At 39.3% G+C, this 22,331-nt stretch overlaps 1 protein-coding gene across 2 annotated transcripts in view; it reads left to right on the top strand.

Annotated features, from left to right (window-relative positions):
* LOC145984446 (uncharacterized) overlaps positions 1-22,331 on the top strand; it is a 183,581-nt gene that overhangs the window by 10,820 nt on the left and 150,430 nt on the right. The window contains exon 2 of one of the 2 annotated variants that reach the window (XM_083118107.1): positions 15,389-15,462. The exons of the other annotated variant lie outside the window; for it this stretch is intronic. Coding sequence (XP_082974233.1) covers positions 15,392-15,462 — 71 coding nt within the window. The 5' untranslated portion in view covers positions 15,389-15,391. The remainder of the gene's footprint in view (positions 1-15,388; positions 15,463-22,331) is intronic. 2 annotated transcript variants of the gene reach the window in all.

Genomic DNA, 22,331 nt, shown 5'->3' with positions numbered 1-22,331 from the left:
AATTCTTGTACCAATTTGCTCCTTTTTGAGATGTTAGAAAAATGCCTTAAAATTTGTTTAGCTCATCAGTAATGCATCGAGATCAAAGTGATGTCTAGGGAGAGAAGTTCGCATGCCATTGCACACGATTTTAATGGGATACATCCACGAAGTTCTGTACATTATGAATAGTTGTCGCGACTCCGCCGGACTCCGCTCCTTTCTTATTTCGGGATTTGTCCCTGCAGTGAAGCACGAGAAATACGAGTTCCACCTGCGCCAAAAGCAAGCATACAGTCACGTTTAAATATCGTGTGTGGATGTCGATCCCCTGTCTCAAACGCGGGATACAATAAAGAACCCTTTTTACCACCTTGTTGCCTCGAAACACTTCATCCTTGCGATAGGCAACCGCAGGGAGCAGGCAAGGTTGAATGAATGAATCATTTGATTTATTTTACTTCGCTTGTTGTGCCACTTCTGGCTAATTTGCGAAAATGGGGATGACTGATGATATGATGAAATTGATGAATGGGCACTCACAAATATCCATGCCCACGCCAGGATTCGAACCCGGGAACCCTGGCGTTGCAGCGCGATGTGCTAACCACTCCGCCACGGGGCCGGCGCAGGCAAGGTTGAGACCAACCTCTTCTCAGCCTTTCATATACAAGATTATGAAACTTCGAGTGACGTTATGAGGTAATAACATTGCAGCAATGTGTCCTCTGCGTCTCTGTGTTGATTCAGTGACAATTTTCTTTGGAATCTCTTCCCGTCAGCATGTCATTGTAAAATACGAGTGTATTTGTTCTGACAGACAGTTGTAACTCGTGTACAGTAAAATATATCACATATTCCTTTATTCTTCCTAGCTTACTAGAAACATACTTTGTACATTTTTCAAACTTTACAAAATATTTCCTCTTTAATATGCTGTTGCAACTTACATTTGAAACCTCTTTGGTGTAATATTCATTTTGTTGCAGCCCACCTCCCCCGTGGCGGAGTGGTTAGAACATCGCGCTACGACGGCAGGGGACCCGGGCTTGAATCCCGGCCTGAGTATGGATATTTGTGAATGTCCGTTCAATCCTCCGTACTTTCACGTGTCGCCAAAATAGAAAAACGCAAATACAATCTATACTTGGACTCCCTTTTCGGTTGCCGTGTTGTTGTGGATCCCTCGCTGTTCTTTTGTTTTCAATCCAGCGCGTCGTTAGGTAGTAATATACAGGTGGGTCCATTATACTTGCTTCGGCGATTTGAAGTGTGACGTCAGCAGGAGTAGGTTATTACGTACTTTTGAATATCAAATTCAATTAACGATTTCACCTTATTAATGTTGTGTTATATATTTAATATTATTTTCTAATTATTTTTTTTAATTTTCTACCTATTAAAAAGAAATTGTATCGATAATGATGCATGATTTTTATATGAAGTTCACTCACAAATGAACCAACATGTCCTGATCAAGACTCGAACCTTTAAACTACAATTTCGCCCGACCCTGTGGCCGAGTGGTTGGTCAGTTCAGCGGAAGTGCCCGCGCGAGCAACATCGCCGTGCCTCTGCTCGTGAACCGGTGAGTCATCGGGACTCTGGCGTGCTAGACGACACGAAACGCGTAAATTTTCAAGTTACGTAAAGTTGTTGAATTGAAAGGAAAATGGAAATTCGTCGCGTAAATACGCTAAAGTTATGGTTTTCAAGTGTGAAGAAGTGCCCAACATCGCTGATGCTTCATCGTTGGATACGGGATACTCATGCATTGACTGAAGACCAGGTATTAAGTATTGAACTGGACCAATACCGTAAGTGTGTATATATTAAGTTAGTGACGCGTCTATTAGGCGAACAGTTAATTAATAAATTTGAAGGGAAGTTAGTGTATTGTGATGAGGATGATGAACATGAAATTAGATTAGACTGGGCTGATAGGACAACTACACTAGTGCGACTACATGTTATACCAATGGAAATAACCGATAGCCATATCCGTACAGTGCTTGCGCAGTATGGTGAAATTAAGACCCCTCCGGTGGACGAGCGATATTCGGACGAGCATATTTATAAAACTCGTACAGGCATTAAGTTGGTGAGAATGGTTCTGAATAAGCCAATCCCGTCCTATGTATCAATACAGGGTATGCAATATTGGGTAACATATTATGGACAGAAACCTACCTGTAAAATATGTGAAGACACTCAACACACAGCACGGTTTTGTCCACAACGACGTGGTGCTATGGGGGAGCGAGTGATACAAGACAATATTGGAGCATGTTCTACTCCTGTAGAAATCCAGCCTAAGCAGTCATATGCAGCAAAGGTACATAGACCACCTAGCCAACGTTCAGCGCATGAGACGGAGATAAAGGCTGACACACAATTTACAGTGTTGCCAATTGCAATGCAGTTGCAAGAAAAAGCTGTGAACAATGAACGCGATAAAAATCTGCAAATAGAGCCGAAAAATGCTGATGTTTCAGAACACCAACTAGACCCTACCAAGGAAACACCTCTACCTGCGTCTATCCACAGCACATCGTGGGCGGAAGATGTGGCATCTTTAGACAACCTCCACAGTGACGTACGGGATAACGTGTTGGTGACTGACAGTCTGGAAACAACTGATCAAGCGATGCGCGAGTCTGACACTACGAGTAATCTTCAAATGGAGACTGACATGTACGAAGCAGGAGGATCCCATACACTGGAAGATCAACAAAACAAGGTTCAGCTTGGTGAAACCACAACAGGAACTAAGGACAATGCCAAAAGAAAACCAAATGTGAAGAGACTCCAGGAACAGAAGCAGTTGAAGAAGAAAAAAGTACAACAAAATGTGGCACCTAACCCCCACCACAAGAAGAACGTGAAGCAGCAGGCAATAGCCCCCTCCCCAGTGCGTATAACCAGATCCCAAAGTGTGACAAATTTAGCCCCGAGTGTTGATTTTCAACCTGTGATCGGATCCAAATTCAGTGTTTCCCCTAGTGTGTCTAGTGAATGTGTGGGTGCAAGTAAAAATGAAAGTCAGAAATAGGATGTGTAAAATGAGTAAAGGTATATGTGGCTTGGTCACGTGTTTGCACGAGGTACCGTGCACATATGCAAGGTTTACGTTTCGTGGCATGGAAGGGAGTGGAAAAACAGTGTACGAATATTAGTGTCCACTGGGCAAAATGTATAATTCGAAGTGTTGGGTAACCCTAGTTCTTAAATTTCTGTTAATTGTATATATGATGACCACCCTCCGTTTAGCTACGATCAATGTTAACAAAATGCGATCTTTTACTAAACAGGAGGCGCTAGGAGATTTTTTTCTACAATCATCTTTAGATATAGCACTTCTTCAAGAATGTGGAATAACAGCATTTAACCTCCCCCCAAACATATTAGTCTATAATAATGCGACCTTTCAAACGACAGGAACAGCCCTGTTAGTACGTAACACCGTACCGATTACAAATGTGATGTGCCATCCCAATGGTAGAATTATCTCAGCAAAAATAGCTAATGTTTGGGTATATAATTTATATGCACCTTCAGGGACACAATTTAGGAAACAGAGGGATGCGTTTTTTGCGACGGATGTCGCTACTGAAATGCAGGGTACAAGAGAACATATAATTTGCGCGGGCGATTTCAATTGTGTCCTGCATCCGCAGGACCAAAGACCTGGCTTTAATACCTCCAATACTTTGCAAAAATTAGTAAATGGGTTTAATTTTACAGATGTATGGAATGACAAATATTTTGGACAGAAAGGGTACACGTACATTCGTAATAATTGTGCTTCCCGTTTAGATCGATTTTATGTAACACCGCATTTACGCCAACAAATCAAGTCACTTTGTATAACACCCACCTGTTTTTCAGACCACAGTGCCGTAATCATGGCGATAAATGTGGATATACCAATAGTACCTAGAGGGTATGGCTACTGGAAATTAAATGCTTCTATCCTTACAGATGCAAATTTCCAACGAGCCTTTCAGGACCAATGGAATGTATGGGAAGCACACCGTACCAGACAAAGTGATATAATTCGCTGGTGGGATGAAATTCTTAAACCGGGCATAAAACGGTTTTGTCTTAGTTATTGTAAGGAACGTTCTAGTGACTGGAATAATAAATATAATTTTTATTACCGTGTGCTGCGTGAATTTATACATGAAGCCACTGAAGGGAAACAAGTGCAAACAGAGGTAAAACGTGTACAAGCTGTACTGCTGAGGATGACAGCTGAAAGACGACAAGGTGTAAAAATTCGCAGCAGACTCCCCCACTTTGATAAAGAAGAGGTTGCATCGATAAGCCATGTACTGCAAGAAAGACACAATGCAAAAAGACAATTTATTAGCGAAATAAACGAAAATTCTGGAATTAAAATAAAAACAGCCCCGGAAATACGTAACAGATTTTACAACTATTTTGAGAATCAATTTTCCCAACCAATAACACAAAATGTAGATTTGACGTATAACTTGGAATCCTTGTCCGAGGTCCTTGACGATGAGGAAAGTGAGCAATTAAATAACGACTACACAAGCGAAGAAGTATTCCGTGCGGTTAAGTCGGGGCAGCCGTTTTCTGCACCTGGTCTGGATGGGATACCAAACAAACTCTACCAAACATTTTGGACGTTGATGGGAAAAACACTAACTGAATGGATAAATGCAGTGTTCCGAAGGTATAAAATGGGAAAATCCTCAACTACTGGGATTATAGTTTTAATACCAAAATGTGTGAAACCCATTGAAGTTGGTCAATATAGACCCATTACCCTCTTATGTACTGATTATAAAATATTCTCTCGCTGTATGCTAGGCAGACTTATGCCCTATGTAGAAAAACTAGTTGGAGATACACAATATGTTTTTGGTATGAACAAGAAAATTACAAATGTCTTACAAACGCTTCGTGAAGTGCTTACCTGTTATAGAGTCAATAGAAATAACCATGATAATGCTATATTAACAATAGATTTTGAACGAGCATTTGACTCGGTACACCATGATTACATATTTAATGTGCTTCAAAAATACGGTATACGTGGACATTTTTTGTCAGCATTTAAAAGCCTTTATAGTAACGCAACATCCAAAATACAAATAAATGGATTTATGACAAGAGAACTTCCTATTCACAAGGGAGTAAGACAAGGTGACCCATTATCGATGATAGCTTTCTGTATCTCATTGAGACCTCTTCTTTCTGCATTAGAAAAGCAAGTACAAGGCATCACCATACAATCTATAAACACAAAGGTGTTGGCCTATGCTGATGATGTTAATGTATTAATAAATACGCAGACTGATATTGCTGCAACGTCTAAAGTATTACAGGAATTTGGTCCCCTTTCAGGGCTCACAGTAAATCAGAAAAACTCAACTCTTATGTATTTAAACCCGGATATAACTTACCCTCAGAGCGGAGAATTTCATGTTGTTCCATCGATAAAAATACTTGGAATCATTTTCGCGCGCTCCCTTCAACGAATGATCCAGTTAAACTATGACAGAGTGATAAATGGTGTTAAAGCAGTTCTAGAAATGAATAAATTTCGAATACTTAGCATACAGTCAAGAGTAACGTTTGTACAGGTGTACGCTCTCTCCAAGGTGTGGTATGTAGCAAAAATCCTCCCGTTGCGGCAACTGGATATTTTTAAGCTTAAGAGTGCTGTGAGCTGGTTTGTCTGGAACGGTCAAATCTTGCGTGTAAATCACGCAACGCTTTGTTTACCCTACGCAGAAGGGGGAATGAACCTTGTAAACGTGGAATATAAAAGCCAGGCTCTACGTATTCAAGCTGATGTAACGACACTGATTCAACACCCAAACAGCCTCACTAGTAAAGTTCTGAGACACGCCTTGGACAACATTCAATTGGAGGCCCCCATTGATGTTACAAGACTTCCAGACAGATTATGGTATTTTAAGAATACAATAGTGGATATCAGTTACGCTTTAATACAATCTCCGATCCTTCCAACGCAAGAGACGTCAAAAATATATAGAAGAATGTGTTCACTATCACAAAAACAGTGTAAAATTGTAGATCGGAATCCAAGAGTCAATTGGCGGGAAGTATGGAATAATATACAGGCCCGCCACCTTACGTTAAGAGTCAGATCAGCGTGGTATATAATTGTACACCAAATATTCATTACTGGAGCTAAACTTTATGATATAAAATTAGTAAATACTCCAATATGTGCTACATGTAATGTACAAGATAATTTAGTGCATAAGCTTAGTGAATGTCAAATAATCCAAAAATCATGGTTATATATCAAAAAACTTGTGAGTACAATTTGTCGTATATTCAGAACGTAACATTTCAGTAGATATTCTTTTGTATCCTTCCTTTGCATATTATCCAAGAACAAAACGCCACAGTGTACAATGGCTCTTAGGCCAATATGCCCTTTTTGTATCCATATATAGGCAACAAGATATTCACACCCAATTTATCAATCACCTGCACCAGGAATACCAAATGATCCCTCGTTGTAAAGAGATATGTTATATGCAAATTTCCTAAATGTAATGTTAACTTTATAATGACCTAAAATGTATAACATGCACAATAATATGTAATAGTTTCAAATAAAAAAAATAAAAATAAAAATAAATTAAAATAATAATAATAAAAAAAAGTGGTTAGCACATCGCGCTGCGACGGCAAGGGTCCCGGGTTCGAATCCCGGTCGGGCTTGGTTGTTTGTGAATTGTCCATTCATCAATTTCATCATTTCATCACTCATCCCTATCTTCGCAAATTAGCCAAGAGGCACAAAACGCGAAGTAAAATAAACTAAAGAAAATCAAATCAAATCAAAAAAAAAAAAATAAGCACAGGGGTGCACTTCACTTTTTTTTTACTCAGAGGCGTCTCCTGAACGCATGCGGTGCATGCTGCGTATGCGTCAACTGTGGGAAAAAGGACAGCTTGCTCTGCGACGACATTAATGAGCATTCTAATTTCTTCATATAGGAGAAGTATTTATTTTACACGAGAGCGCTCAAGTAAGTTTATATTACATTTCTTGGAGCTGAAGTGAAAGAAACAGTATTAGCTAAAATTATTATTAATAACATGCATTCTGCCCGTATACTTCGTTCTCATATAGGCTACATTGTTCAATTTCTTAGCCTTTAAACCGAACATAGGCTAACGCCATACATTGTGTTATAATATCTTCTACCCAAGATCGCATCGGGACCCACGAGTGCCTGAATCGGCCTTGACTCATATCCGGGCGTAACACGTATAGAAAAAAGCATAATCTGCCTTAGAATAGGCCGGAACTGGTTCCTTGGGTTAGAATAGGCCGGAACCGGGTATGCACTAATGGAAAACCCTTAAAACTCAGATCCGTCGTCTGTATAAATCATCCGTGACTCACATCCGGCTAAAACACATATAAAAAAGCATAAATGGGAGATGCAAAAGGCCGAAAAGGGACTCCATAATAGTGTCTTTTGTACATTAATGGAAAACCATTAAATCCAATCTCCCACGTGTGCATGAGGCACCCCCGACTCATATCCGGCTGTAACGCATATATAAAGTTCATCAATAGGTTAGGGTAAAAAACGTGATACGTGATACATAATATAACCATTAATTCCAAACTCACACGTGTGCATGAGTAATCGATGACTCATCTCCTCCCCAACCCCCGACACGTGGCGCTTGATTAATTAACAATAATGTCACCTCTCGATAAGGAATAAAAAAGCCATTAATTTCAATTAAAAGGATGATTAATTACTCCCAAGTATTATCAAGTCTACTTGCACACAGTCGAGTTATGTGACGATAATGAGACACTTTCTTTGGCTGCGGTATTTTTGGTACTAATGATATAACACCAGTATTTGATGATTTACCAGTGATGTGGTTCCTAAAAACTTCATTTTGTTATCGTTTGCCCCATCAAATTCCAAAAGGTTTGAAAGAGAGCTGTTGGAAGTCCATCAATTCGAAGAGATAAGGGTTTCCCCGCCATGACTGCTTTATATACGTCTTCCATAGTGAATACATTGTCAAAACGATCTCTATCAGTATCATGAAACACTGTGGGAATATTTTCGTAAAATTCATCAGCATTTAAATTACCATTTGTACTTGTATCCGAATAAAGTGAAAATTCGTACGATAGGGGCTCTCTGCGCGCAAGGGATTCTTGCCTTTTTTAATAGTAACTATTATTAACAAGGTGCATTCTGCCCGTATACTTCGTTTTCATATGGGCTACATCGATCTTGAATACTAATAATTTCTTCGCCTTTAAAGTGTACATAGGGTAACGACATACATTGTGTTATAAATAGCCTCTACCCAGATCCCTTCGAGACCAAATATGACTCACCATCGACGCCAAAATGGAGGCTCATGACGTCATCGTCGACTGTAAACCTCGCATAAATAGCCAAAACATATCCTCGATAGTGAATATAGATCCATCATATTCACTTCAAGGTCCCACGACTGCAGGAAATACGTGAATCATCCTCGCGTATAAGAAAACCATAAATTGGGATGCAAAAGGCCGAAAACGGGATACTCAATAGTATATTTTGTGCACTAATTGAAAATCAATAAATCCAAGCTCCCTCTACGGCATGAGTTATCCGTGACTCATCTACCTCTCCCTCCCCCTACACTTTCCACTTGATTAATTAACAATAGCGTCCCCCTCGATACTTAATAAAAATCAATAAAGAACCATTAATCTTAATTAAAAATGACAGAAAATCGATTAAAAACGACGGTAAAGGTAGTATCTTCTACTAGGGCCTGCACTAATCGCACCTTGTACGGTTTAAAACATAGCCGCTTAAGCAACACCTTCCACACTGTATTCATTGACATGTCCAATTCCCGGCTTGCTCTACTAAGTAACTTGTGGAGAGATCGCTGAAACGCCTCGCGCACTCTTTCAACGTTTTCATCGGACACACGAGGTCTATCAGAACTCTTGCCTTTACACAAGCATCCAGTTTCCACGAACTGTCGGTAACTGTCCAGGATAATCATTGTGCATTTCAATTCTTCTCATTTTACTTGACCTCTCTGCTTTTTCAGGCAAATCACGACGAATGATTCAGTGACACCTTTGTCCAGGCAGGAACAGTCGAAACCGGAACCTTCGGTAACAAGTTCGTGTGTCTATTACTAAACATAACCGGTCACTGAGGTGGCTCGAATATATTCCTATCCGTGGTTTTTTGTTGTCTAGTGTTCTGTAATTTTACATTCCGAGCACCCTATGCAGCTTGACATAATTATGGCTAATTTGCTTAATAAGCGCTTTCGAGGTTATGCTTAACAGGGAAAGTTACTTATTTTCATGATATCTACCAGCACCCAACCGTTGTTGATGTTTTTGTACGATATCCTGTATATAAGTGGACAAAGGGCGTCCTACAACAACTTCAACAACGGCTGAGTTCTTGTAGATATAACAAAAACCAGTATCTTTTCCCCATAAACATTATTTCGAAAGCGCTTAGCTTCTGCGCTGTAAGTGCTTAAAATCTAAGCTGTAGAGAAGACCGGGACAAAAGCCCGCCCCTAAGGGATTTTGAATTTTTTACAAAATGTGTGAAACCTTTCTAATGAAACTTTTATTGGCTGAGATAAACTGGAGTTAGTAGAATACAGTGGAATGTTAGTTATACACAAATAAAAAAATGTATATGTAATACATGTAAAAAAACAAAACATAGTACTGCATTTTGGGATTTTTGCCTCAGGCCTAGGGCAAAAGTCCCCAACACACTGGGGTAAATGTCCCCAAGTCTAAACAGACCTACAAGTCTTCAATTAGGCTAACAATGGTCACATGTGAATTCACCACTACCTTCAAATGCTGAGCAGCCCTCATGCCACCAGTTCCTACAGAGATGACACTGGATCCAATCTTCAACAGGGGAATCTGAAAACGCTTCACCACAACCAAGACATGTCGTATTCGAGTCATCTGATGGGACCTTTTTAACTACCTTTATTGTGTTCGTTTTGCGAAGTAGTTTTTCACCGGACTTGTCTTTTTGCACTTTAGTGTTGCTGTCCTTTGCGTTTTTTTTTATCAATAGTAGATTGATACGGTGATCCGGAGAGAATCTCAGATTTTTTACCTAAACATCTTCGTTTTCTTTTCTCTGTAATTCGTGGAAGCGGTCGTATTTCCCTTGGTGAAACTTGGTGTGACGATTGTGATGTTGGAGAATGTTCGTCTTTGTCGCTCAATTGTGTGTCGGAATGTAAGTCAGGTCGTATTGCAGCAGGAGCAGTGCATCCCCTGGTAGAGTGACCCAGGTTTAAGTTTGAATGCGTTTCATCAACATTGCTCATTTCTTGATTGTGACCTTCTATCTGATTATCACCATTGTTTCCTTGATGACTATCTACTTCTTGATCCGTTACATTTGACGGAAGAAAGTCGTCATCTGTAAAGACATGCCGATTGAAGGGCCAGATGCCGCACATCTTAAAAGCTGTCATAGCTCTCCCAATTGTTGCTGTTCTTACGTACGCAGATCCAGATAGTTCAGCCACCTGGAACATGGTTACCCCAGCTGTGAATGGGGAATCTTACCCCTGAGTGTCTGACTCGTACAATCTGTTTGGTGGTGTCATCTAGCGATGCCGTTGGGAAGTATGTTGCACACAGTGAAAACAATTAATGGTCTTTTCTATGTCACAGCCAGGAGTAGTTGTTTTCATTAAGTTAAATAATGTTTCTACATGTTCACATGCTAATGTAATATTACATCAACCAAGGAAAAAACGTATCTTACCTCATAGTTGAGTTGATCTTATTTGCTTCTGTTCCAAACTGCGACAATACAAGGCGGCCATGACACTGTCCTCTGGAGGGTTGCAGTGGTGCCAACTGTGTTTCTTTATCATACTTTTATTACGAATTAGGACTTTTGCCCCATGGGGGCTTTTGCTCCGGTCTACTCTATGTATGTAATCCCAAACAGCACACCATCGATCTGACGTAACTTCCAGGGATGCTTTGCAGGGTTGTTGCTGTCGGTTCGCCACGAACCTCAATGCCGCCAACCCTGACCAGTTCCACTTTAGAGTAGAGCGGGATAAATCGGATAGTGGTGCTATTTGGATAAAAATAAGGTTTTGCGCATGCTAAGGACATCGTAGAATACTCAGCTTTACAAGGAAGAACTGAGTTTTGTTAACGTATGTGGTAAGTTCTGTGCAAATTCTGCTATCCTGAAAGAAACGACATACGTTTCTCGAACAGTAAGGAGAAATCCAACTACATGTAGCATGAAATTTTTTAGTCAGTGAACGTAAACTATAAATGGCTATGTATATTGGCCATCGTATTGCTTCAGCCTGTGCATGCTTCCTTGGGATGTAGGGTTGATAATAATGTGTGGTAGTACTATTTGTCGTATTTTCCACAAACTGCGTCCTGGCTTGTTACATCCTGTTTTTCGATATAATTCTGAGGGGCTATACAGATAACAATTTATTACGTATTTATTTTCATCGTTCGAAATTAATTACAATATGTTCTTTTCAAATTATCAAATGTTAGGACACTATCAAAAGAAGAATTTACATCTGCAGTGTGCTACAGAAGACATGGGCTAGGCAATGTAATCTGTAGTAGAGCGGCATCTGTCATTACTGGTAGAAAGTCAACTATCAGCTATTTAAAGTACTGTATAACACCTTGCACACAAAACTACAAGCAAGAAGAAATTAACTGAATAGCTTGCAAGATGTGGCAGCTTCTAAAACAGTGAGGGAAGCACCGTTAGACCATCTTTCGATGTTCACACTTATCATTGAGAAACCGTTCTCGGATAATGTTAGTATTTAGAATGCCGCACATTTTACCTGACTGAGACGTAATTGCTTACATCAGGCTAATATTATGTTTTGAAATACAACTTTCGGATACCAATTGATTGATTGATTGATTTAGTTTATTTTACTTCGCGTTTTGTGCCTCTTGGCTAATTTGCGAAGATGGGGATGAGTGATGTAATGATGAAATTGATGAATGGACATTCACAAACAACCAAGCCCGACCGGGATTCGAACCCGGGACCCTTGGCGTCGCAGCGCGATGTTTTCAGATACCAAGTTCCTTGAGAAATAATGCAATTGCTGGAAAACGCTTGTGCCGTGGGTTTTTCAGAAGAAATGGTCTGAGTTTGAGCAAGCCTAAGGCAAAGCAGTTAATGTAAACAAAGAGGCTGTTGGTTCTTACTTCGAATTTCTGGGCAACCTATTATCTGAGTTTTCTCTTCATAACAGCCAAAGCTCACATATATACATTATCTAAATAATATTTGAAAAAATATCCACTACATTTATTGCTATCAATATAGTACTATTCAACTAGCCCCACAGAAAATCTTCACATACAATTTGGCAGAGCCTCCCCGATAGCCCAGTTGGGGTTGTCGGCCTACCTGGCGGAGATTTTAGCACAGCTAGGGGTCACAGGTTCGAATCCCGGCTAGAACATGGATGTTTGTTTTTGTTAGTAATGACAAAAAACATAAATATTGTGACAATTGATATGTGTGAAGGATGAGAAAAAGTGAATGACGGGGGATACTACCGCATTAGGGTATTCCTTTAAATAATACAGGTGGTAGCATCCTCGACTTGTAATCAAGGGGTCCCGGGTTCGATACGCGGTGGAGGTACATAGTGGTTTGGATCCCACTTTAAACTGTAGGTCCAGTTCCGATTAGTCTTTCTATTCATAAAGTGGACTTAAAACAACAATTCAATCAACATCCAATTTGGCAGGTAAATCAAATACCTTTATTTAAGTGTCAGAATTATCAATTATTATTATGTGCCGGGTTCGAATTCTGGCCTGGGGATGGATGTTTGTGTGTAATTAATCACATTCCCGGTCCCCGGGTGATATATCTTTCATTCCCCTGCACGGGGCCAGACGTCACAATAGGTAGGGGATGCCGGTCGTGTGATTGCAAACGATCCAGGTTTTTAGTTCGGGTACTGAGACAGTTATTGTTGTCGTACTAGTGCGAGGCAGAGATAAAATACCTTGAAATATTACACTTTTGGCTTTACCTTAGTTATGTCGAGTCGAACAATAACAAAACACAAATAGCATTATACCTGATACCTGAAAACATCAAATGATAACTCGGACGAACGGTAAAATATGAATATATTGTATCGAATAAAATATTGGAATAACGAATATCTTACAGGTCCCCCTGATTCATTCTCTCACTCATTCTCATTCCTGGGATATGTCACATGGGAATATACATACAAATCATGGATATAATAAACGTACCATTTCCTTTTTGTTTAAACATTTACGTGAATTTAGGTCACTAGTCTGCCAGCTCCTGTGCTTATTTAAATCCAATATGCGTCAGCCCTCGGAAAGCAAATATCTGAAACAATTAAGTCGGTGTAGTTAAACCTTTCGTTCGAATGAACATACGCATCAAAGTCGTAAGCACGACATTTACCAAGTTTCTCGGACGGGGTAATACACACTAACCTCTCTCGTCCATAGATAACAATTACACCTTTACATAGTGATGCAAAACTTAATCGGCTCCAGCTGCCGGAATACACAAATTAATCATCGGCGCGAGAAAAAATTAAAACAAAAACACTTAGCAATAAAGAATACTACACTCGCACGACCTTGCAATATATCATACGCTTTCAAGAAATTAAAAGACTAATCAGTCGACCCTTGACAATCTAATTGACTGGGCGGTTAGTTACACAAAAAATGGAGCACACTTTGACAAGTTACACGGAAAATTATCGTAATAGAAAGGAGCTTCTAACTCTAAATGCAGACAATCAAATTATTACATATTTTCTCATGAAATGACCTTTTATATAATATTACTTAAAAATATCAGACACGGAAGTTAGGTTTGGAGTTCCTGAGTCACTTTGCAAATCAATGAGACTTCGGCTTTTATGGTACGGCGTTGATACAAACAATACATGCAGACATGGACATGAACCACCTGAAAAATACTCTACCCAGATTCTGCTACAACGTCCGATCGTTCATCTTTCTTGGATGCGTGGATTTCCACAAGGTTCCTTCGAGGTCGACCGCGACGAAGGCTGGTTGCGACGATATTAGGCGCATTCACTTTCACAGGACGTCGCGTATCCCTTCTTCTCACAAGCGTCGTCCTAGAATCATCTCTCTCTCTCTCTCTCTCTCTCTCTCTCTCTCTCTCGGGTATCCTACTTCTGTCGGGCGTCGATCTGGAATCATCCTTCTTGGCGTCGGGCGTTGATTCGCTTCGCGGCATTGTGCGTCGGCTGTGTTGGCGTTGGCATCTGGTTTCGCCGGATGGTGGTGGCGCAGCTTCGTTGAGAATTTCGGGGAAAGGCGACGGCCCTCTTTCTCTATCGTGTTAGCCACCCATGGTTATGATAGTTCTTGTTTCATAAAAACAAATCACCGCAAATGGCTTCACGGGACAAAGCACACACTGATCACTTCAGATGCGGTCACTAGCTGACGGTCAAATAAAACAAAGTCCGCGAAAACAAAACAATAAGTGCACGGAAGTCTAGCGTGGAGATGCTCTCTCTACAAAAATCCTGACAAACTGTGTGGCAAACTCGAAGTCCTGCAGATTTATATGAGATTCAAAAATGTCAGTTGAAAAGACGTTAAGATAGCTTGGCTTCGGTTTTTGGGCGAGGTGCAACAACATCGGTCCTATTTTCTCGAAACGCGGTCAAAGGGTGTGTCTTCATGTTGGTGCGGGGAATTAAGTTCTCGCCTGCCTGGCGCTTATCTAGGAATCTGTGGTCTGCCGTGCAGCTCTGATGAAAAGCAGCTTGCCCTTCCACGGCGAATTCTCTGTTTTTCCTGACGAAAATAAGTCCATCTTTCCTCCGCGACGAGCCGCTTCGGTTGCAAAAATGTAATGTACTTTACCGTGTTGACGGTTCGTGCTGTGACTCAGAAAACCTATCCTCCAACTACCGATGTCTTGCTCCAATATCAATTTTACCATATATGCATTGGAAATATTCCGATTACATAAACCAAACTTCACACTTTACACAAGTCATAATATGATTAAATAAACAAAATGATAAATATCGAACTGTGATTTTATACGTCACTGGATACCGTGACATGTGAGTGTCCATTCATCAATTTCATCATATCATGATTCATCCCCATCTTTGCAAATTAGCCAGAAGTGTCACAGGAAGCGAAGTGAGATAAAACAAATCAATCAATCAATTATTTAAGTGATATGTATCAAATTATGTCCCTCAAGAGTATACTATTTATGTGCTCACTTGAATATTTTGTACAACATCAACTTTTTCCTTCATTCTTTTTTTTCAGTTAATGTATCCAAATTACCCCACATTACGTGTCTTCAAAGAAGAAGCAGTTCTCCCAAAGATGTTTGGACAAATGTACGTCGCATCCAAGGAGATGTATCCATTCCTCTACTAAGCGCACTGTAGCATTACGGCACGTTACATACACAGATCTAGAATATTTTTCTAGGAGGGGACAAAATATATGTTTGAAGTCCGAAGTGTTTAAAAGTTTCCCAAAGTTTGTTTTATGTTCTCTTTGTGCGGACGAATGTGTCCTTAACGGGAAATAAACCGGAACCTCTTGGTTACTGGGCTTGTATTAACAAGGTTTCAAAAGAAAATACATATACAAGCTTAAGCATTACAATCTCAGGAAATATATGATTATATCAATGTAAATGCACAATAACTATCGCTGTGATTGAGGGTATACCAATGGTACTGGGGATAATGTATTAACATTATCGTCCTGCAATCACGATGTTTCTATAATGGCGGCACATTTCTGTGTCGAGTTCCGATTAGCCCAATTGTATTAAACTAAACTATATTTTGTTGTTTGTGAAAGTATATTACTGAAGGAAACTATTAAAAGATTCTACATTACATTACATTTCTTCCTTTGGAAATGATAAAGTTATGACTTTTCATAATAGTTACTCATGTCTCTTGGGGGGAGGGGAACATGTCCCTCCCGCTAAATCCGACAATGACACGTTATTTACTGATTCCGGAAAAATAGCAAATATTTTGGGCATACACTTCTCTAAGACATTCATTTCGAATAATTATCATCCACATTTCGTCGTGAGAAGCAACTTGTCGCCGATAAGATCTACATTTTCACCATCGTCTTCAACAGGATTTTGTTGGTGGATTGATTGCCCAATTCTTGGAAGCAGTATATTATAGTTCCCATCCTGAAAGCCTTTGACACTGTAGATGATGATGTACTACGAAGACCATTGGGCCCTTTAAACTTTTCCCTTCCCCTCAGGAAACTTATGGCGTCATATTTATTGAATAGGAAACAATATGTTTCCTATAAAGGGCACACATCCAGCGATTTCTTAGTACGTTCCGGAGTACCTCAAGCGTCCAGCATAGGACCTCTTCTATTTCTTCTATTAATCAACGATATACCAGAACACTTGATTAATTCTAGGAAACTGTTATTTGCAGACGACCTAAAATTCTTCCAGAAAATAAGACATAAACATTTCAAGTACGTGGTGCTTGTGAAACGGACTTTCTATAAAGCTATTTTATTAAAGCTAAATGCTATTTTATTACTAATTCTAAACAAATAACGGTCTTAAATTTTCAATATAAAATTAATAATACCAATCTTAAAAAAATCAGAAACTGCAAAGGACCTAGGAATATATTTTGACTCTAAGCTAACTTTCACTCACCATATTAACAAAGTAATAATCAACGCTTACAAACTTATCGGGTTCATTATTAGAATGGGCAAAGGCTTTCAAAACACCCAAATACTTAAGGCATTATATTACTCGTTTGTACGCCCAAAACTTGAATTCGGGTCTTTATATGGAACACTGAGAGTATAATACAGACTACAGATATGGGGCGAGTACAATCGAAAATGTTACGTTACATGAAGTACAAACTAAATAGGTAGAAGGCTCTTTTCCCGGATTTGATTCGTACAATAATCTAATTGACGAATTCCGAATACATCGAAGGACAGTCCGCGAACTTATGCTGCTCTGGAAAATATATAATGGGAAACTAATTTCTCCTCTTTGGATGTCACAATTAATTACGCTTTCCTAACAACAAGACGCCACCTAACCATCAAACATTTTTTTGTGAATAGAGCCCGAACAAACATTGTCAAAAAATTCCCCTATCTGGAAAATGAGTGTCCTCTACAGTGTGGGAAATAACCTTTTGCTAGGGGTCTGCAGGAAAAAGTAACAACAATTAAGAATTTATGGTAATACCAAATGTTTACTACGACAATTGTGGTTACAAAAACAAAATTAAAAGTTAGTTCACGACAAAGAACCTTGCTTCAAAGCAAATGCTACCCAATCAAGACCTTCTTCGGCGAGTGGCATTGACTTCTTCAGTAGTTCGGAATGGCCGGGTGCATCACCGGACCTGAATGCAGCGGAGCACTTTGGGGCTATTCTGAAGGACGGAGTTAAGTCCTTGATGATAGTGGAACGCGGACCGGACCGCTATTCCCGGGCAACACTCCTTGCACATCTGGAACAAGTCCTCCGTGACATGGAATGGAATACGGACTTGTTTGTGAATCTTCTGAGCTCCTACCCTGATCATCTTCGTGCTGTGAGAGAAGCAAATGGCGGACATACTAACTTTTAATTTTGTTTTTGTAACCACAATTGTCGTAGTAAACATTTGGTATTACCACAATTTCTTAAATGTTGTTACTTTTTACTGTAGATATTTCTCACCCTGTACAATTCCTTAGAAAAGTGTAACAAAAATAGATTTATTCTGTATGGCTTATATCCAATTTAAAAACGCTGTAATGAAAACACTCTGAAATAACGCTCACTGATGCATGTATGATTACCTGTATCTCTGTTCCATTATGAAACCAGAACTCTCTAACTGGGCGTCAACTTGTTGTGTTCATTAATGTAAATAAATAAATAAAGTCAGGTAGAGATAGCACCAACTGCAGCTAGTTACAATCGTTCCATGCTTGATCATCTAGTTCAGGTGGACACGCATTTTCAGGATGCTTTCTTGAGGAAGGAAACCTTAATTGCCGTCTTTTTTGACCTCCAAAATACCTATTATACAACGTGGTGATTTGGTATCATCAAGCAAACTCACTCCTGGGGTGTTTGTTGCCATCTGGAATACTTTATTCACATCTTCCTTTATGAATGATATCTCCACGTACGTGCTGGGAACTCCTTTTCGGACCCTCGTCTACAAGAAAATGGTGTCCTGCAGGAAAGCATTTTCAGATTGACTCTGTTGGCCATTTTGTACAGCAGCCAACAGTGTTACGGCAAACATTCTCGCCCTGGAAAAGGTCTCTTTATGTCGACGATCTCATAACCTTTTGCATTTCACATATTTCTAGTCAGCTCCAAGTGACTGGAAATCCTTTAGTTGAACGGTTCTCAAAAATCGATTTCAGCATCTTATCCTACTTAGCGGAGACGTTATCACAGCTCGCTACGACGCCGGGTTCCCGGGTTCGAACCCTGGCATTGGCATTGGTGTTCTTTGTGAGTGCTCCTTTTTCAATTTCATCATATCATCACTCATCCTCACTTCCGCGATTAGACAAAAGTGACAGAAAAGTGTAGTAAAATAAACCAAATCAATCATTATCAGATTATATCCGACTGTGTGTACATTTTTGTCACAAACGAGCTTATTATCTTAACTTCAACCTCTACATGCCTGTGGTTCGTGAAAGAGGATGGATTTCTCGGCATCGTTTTCGAGAAGAAATTAACCTGTGAATCTCATCTATAGTTTTCTTGTTCCATGGTTCTCAACCTTCTGCTCGTCCTAAGGCACACATCTTGGGGTACTGACAGAACAGTATTGTTCCTTGTGTATGGTTCTCTTATCAAGTCTATACTCGATTATACGAGGCGTTTCAGGAAAGTAAAGATGCAGCGGGCATTCATCGCCAAATTGCGGAAGTGTAGTGGAACATTATGAATCGTCAAAATGTGACGAAGTGGTGTCGTGGCTTGTTGGCGATGAATGTCCGCTGGAGAAACCGTATCACAGCCCGCACTGATTTTCGGCAGTGATTTCCAGCCCGTGTTAATCACACAAGACTCAGCGCAGCACTGCAAATGAACTATTGGAAAGAGTAAGGATCAAGGTTACTGTCAGTGTTGTCAACTTATGCTTTACATATTTTCTCTAAGATATATATCCGTTGTATCTTTAATTTTCAAACAGGCCTAGTATATGTGTAGTCTACTCATCTGCCTGTCCTTCTCGGCTTTGCATCTTGTACACCGTTCATTATGCTGGTATTCTTTGTATGCCGGTGCATTTCATACCAGTTCCGTCGTCAGGAAGCATCGGAACCGCCATTACCTCTACAAAGGCAACAACTTATTATTAATTACTATCTCCATCTTCACTCGATTCCCTCCCACCAATCCACTAGAGTAGGTTGACAATGGTTCCTGCACTACTCATTGATATGTCTCAAACTGCTCTCTAAAAGCAGGAATACCAATGATATAATACGAGCAGCGGTTTTTAGAGCTTCGATTCCGGTACCCCAATTTTATTGTATTTTACACGGATAGGTTTAATTGAGCCGAATTAGTTGGTTGTGCATTTGTTGTGGACTCTGAGTTACAGTTAGGTGTTACATCCAGCCTGTTCCATATACATGGCAAAATTGTATGCATTTCTAAAAGCACTGGGTTTTGCGTAAGTTCGCACATTTCAAAGCGTCCTTATTTGTATTGATTCCATTAGTGTGCTTGAGAATCTGGAATTTCTGTCTTCCAGGCACCTATTAGTGCAGCGTATTTTTCGACGGCTCGTGTCCTTATCTGCCAGAGCTGCAAATCGCTTCTGATGGGTCTGAAATCACGGGTGCATGAAGGGGAACAAAGCTTCTGTCAAGTCTGCTGATAGAGTCGACGATGTTCTAGTCCGCCTTCTTCCAGTCAGGGACCTGCAGAACGTTTCCTTGCTCCCTTCTTGACACGTGGTGGGAAGAGTGGGATGAAGGAACGAGTAAAAGCTTTCAAGCCCACCATTGGTGGATGGAGTTCCTTGCGCAGTCCCTCGCGCCGAGATGAGGTAATTTTAGTTAACTCGACTTTGTATTGAACACAACCGTCTCACACATTGCCATTTGCTGTAAGGGTTGCTCTCTCCAATATAATGATATAATGCTAATTTAAATGTTCAGCATATTCCTAACGAATGCGCCGATTTTCTTTCCTCAGACAAACTGTTAACGTTTCCAAGAGTTTAACATTCATGTTGTAAGTTGATGAAAGTGTTATATCAAATGTTTTTAGCATTCTGAGAAGAGAGAACCTCTTACAATGTCTCTGAGGAAACTTGTATCCTTAATTTATCAACTTCTTACGCATGTCCTCCTTTAGAACTTCGCACTTCTAACACTAGAACAGACGTGCAAGCATTTGTTACTCTATTAGTGACTTTCTTTTTTCAAAAATCAACAATTAATTTGAAAATTAAAGGAAAATACAGTTTGATGACAATTTTTGGTCCTTTTAACCAGGTTGCATGGTGATTTTAAATACGTTATCTGAAAAATGAGAGTTTGGTTTAAATAAAACAGCTTGAATGCTTGAATTTTTCGAAAAAGTTCCTTCAATTTTGAAGTCCATTAAAGAAATAATGATAAAAAGTACTTAAACGGTTTTGAAATATTTCTTACGTACTTTTGTTAACATCAATTTAGTAAAGACAATTGTGCACAAACATGTATAATAAAATCACAAATATTATGTAATAATCATAATTTCACATATTACATGAGTTGGATATTGGGATAAAAGAAGAACATTGTATAGAAATGACTTTTTTGTAGTCCAAAGTATCAAAGTTATGTTCCAGATCTGTGAGAAAATACAAAAACACAAAAAATACATTTTTGAAACTAATTTGAATATAAAATTTGCATGTTAAGGACCGTAGATCAGTCCAAACGCAAGTCTTATTTTCTTGAATGAATGCAAGGTAAACACACTGTGGCAGAATACCAAAGAATTCGCAAATTTTAACTTCAACTTAGTTTCTCGCGTACCCATAAAGAGAAAACTTTTCTTTCACTAGATCAATATACAGTAAATATTAGTACAAGCGGTGATAACTTCCAAAATGTTAGTGTCAAGAAAAAGTTCAAAATACTCCAATTTAGACTGTTTTTTCTTGCTTCCCCTTTTGCCCCGGCTAGTGCAAAACCATGACACAAATAGTCGCGCGGGCCACAGACGTAGCCAATTTAGTAAAGACAATTGTGCACAAACATGTATAATAAAATCACAAATATTATGTAATAATCATAATTTGACATATTACATGAGTTGGATATTGGGATAAAAAAAGAACATTGTATAGAAATGACTTTTTTGTAGTCCAAAGTATCAAAGTTATGTTCCAGATCTGTGTGAAAATACAAAAACACAAAAAATACATTTTTGAAACTAATTTGAATATATAATTTGCATGTTAAGGACCGTAGATCAGTCCAAACGCAAGTCTTATTTTCTTGTATGAATGCAAGGTAATCACACTGTGGCAGAATATCAAAGAATTCGCAAATTTTAACTTCAAGTTTTGGTTTGGTTTGAGTTGGTGTTTTAAGTCCACTTTATGCACAGTAAGGCTAATCGGGACTGGACCTACAGTTTAAAGTGGGATCCGAACCACTTGTACCTCCACCGGGTATCGAACCCGGGACCCCTTGATTACAAACCAATGACGCTACCACTGCGCCATGGGGGAGGCCAGCTTCAAGTTAGTTTCTCGCGTACCCATGAAGAGAAAACTTTTCTTTCACTAGATCAATATACAGTAAATATTAGTACAAGCGGTGATAACTTCCAAAATGTTAGTGTCAAGAAAAAGTTCAAAATACTCCAATTTAGACTGTTTTTTCTTGCTTCCCCTTTTGCCCCGGCTAGTGCAAAACGATGACACAAATAGTCGCGCGGGCCACAGACGTAGCCAATTTAGTAAAGACAATTGTGCACAAACATGTATAATAAAATCACAAATATTATGTAATAATCATAATTTCACATATTACATGAGTTGGATATTGGGATAAAAGAAGAACATTGTATAGAAATGACTTTTTTGTAGTCCAAAGTATCAAAGTTATGTTCCAGATCTGTGAGAAAATACAAAAACACAAAAAATACATTTTTGAATCTAATTTGAATATAAAATTTGCATGTTAAGGAACGTAGATCAGTCCAAACGCA

The sequence above is a fragment of the Lepisma saccharinum genome, chromosome 2, assembly GCF_977018435.1.
Source record: "Lepisma saccharinum chromosome 2, izLepSacc3.1, whole genome shotgun sequence".
In the NCBI taxonomy this organism is placed as follows: domain Eukaryota; kingdom Metazoa; phylum Arthropoda; class Insecta; order Zygentoma; family Lepismatidae; genus Lepisma; species Lepisma saccharinum.
Note: the sequence above shows the minus strand (reverse complement) of the source record. Positions and strands in the feature narration are given on the sequence as shown.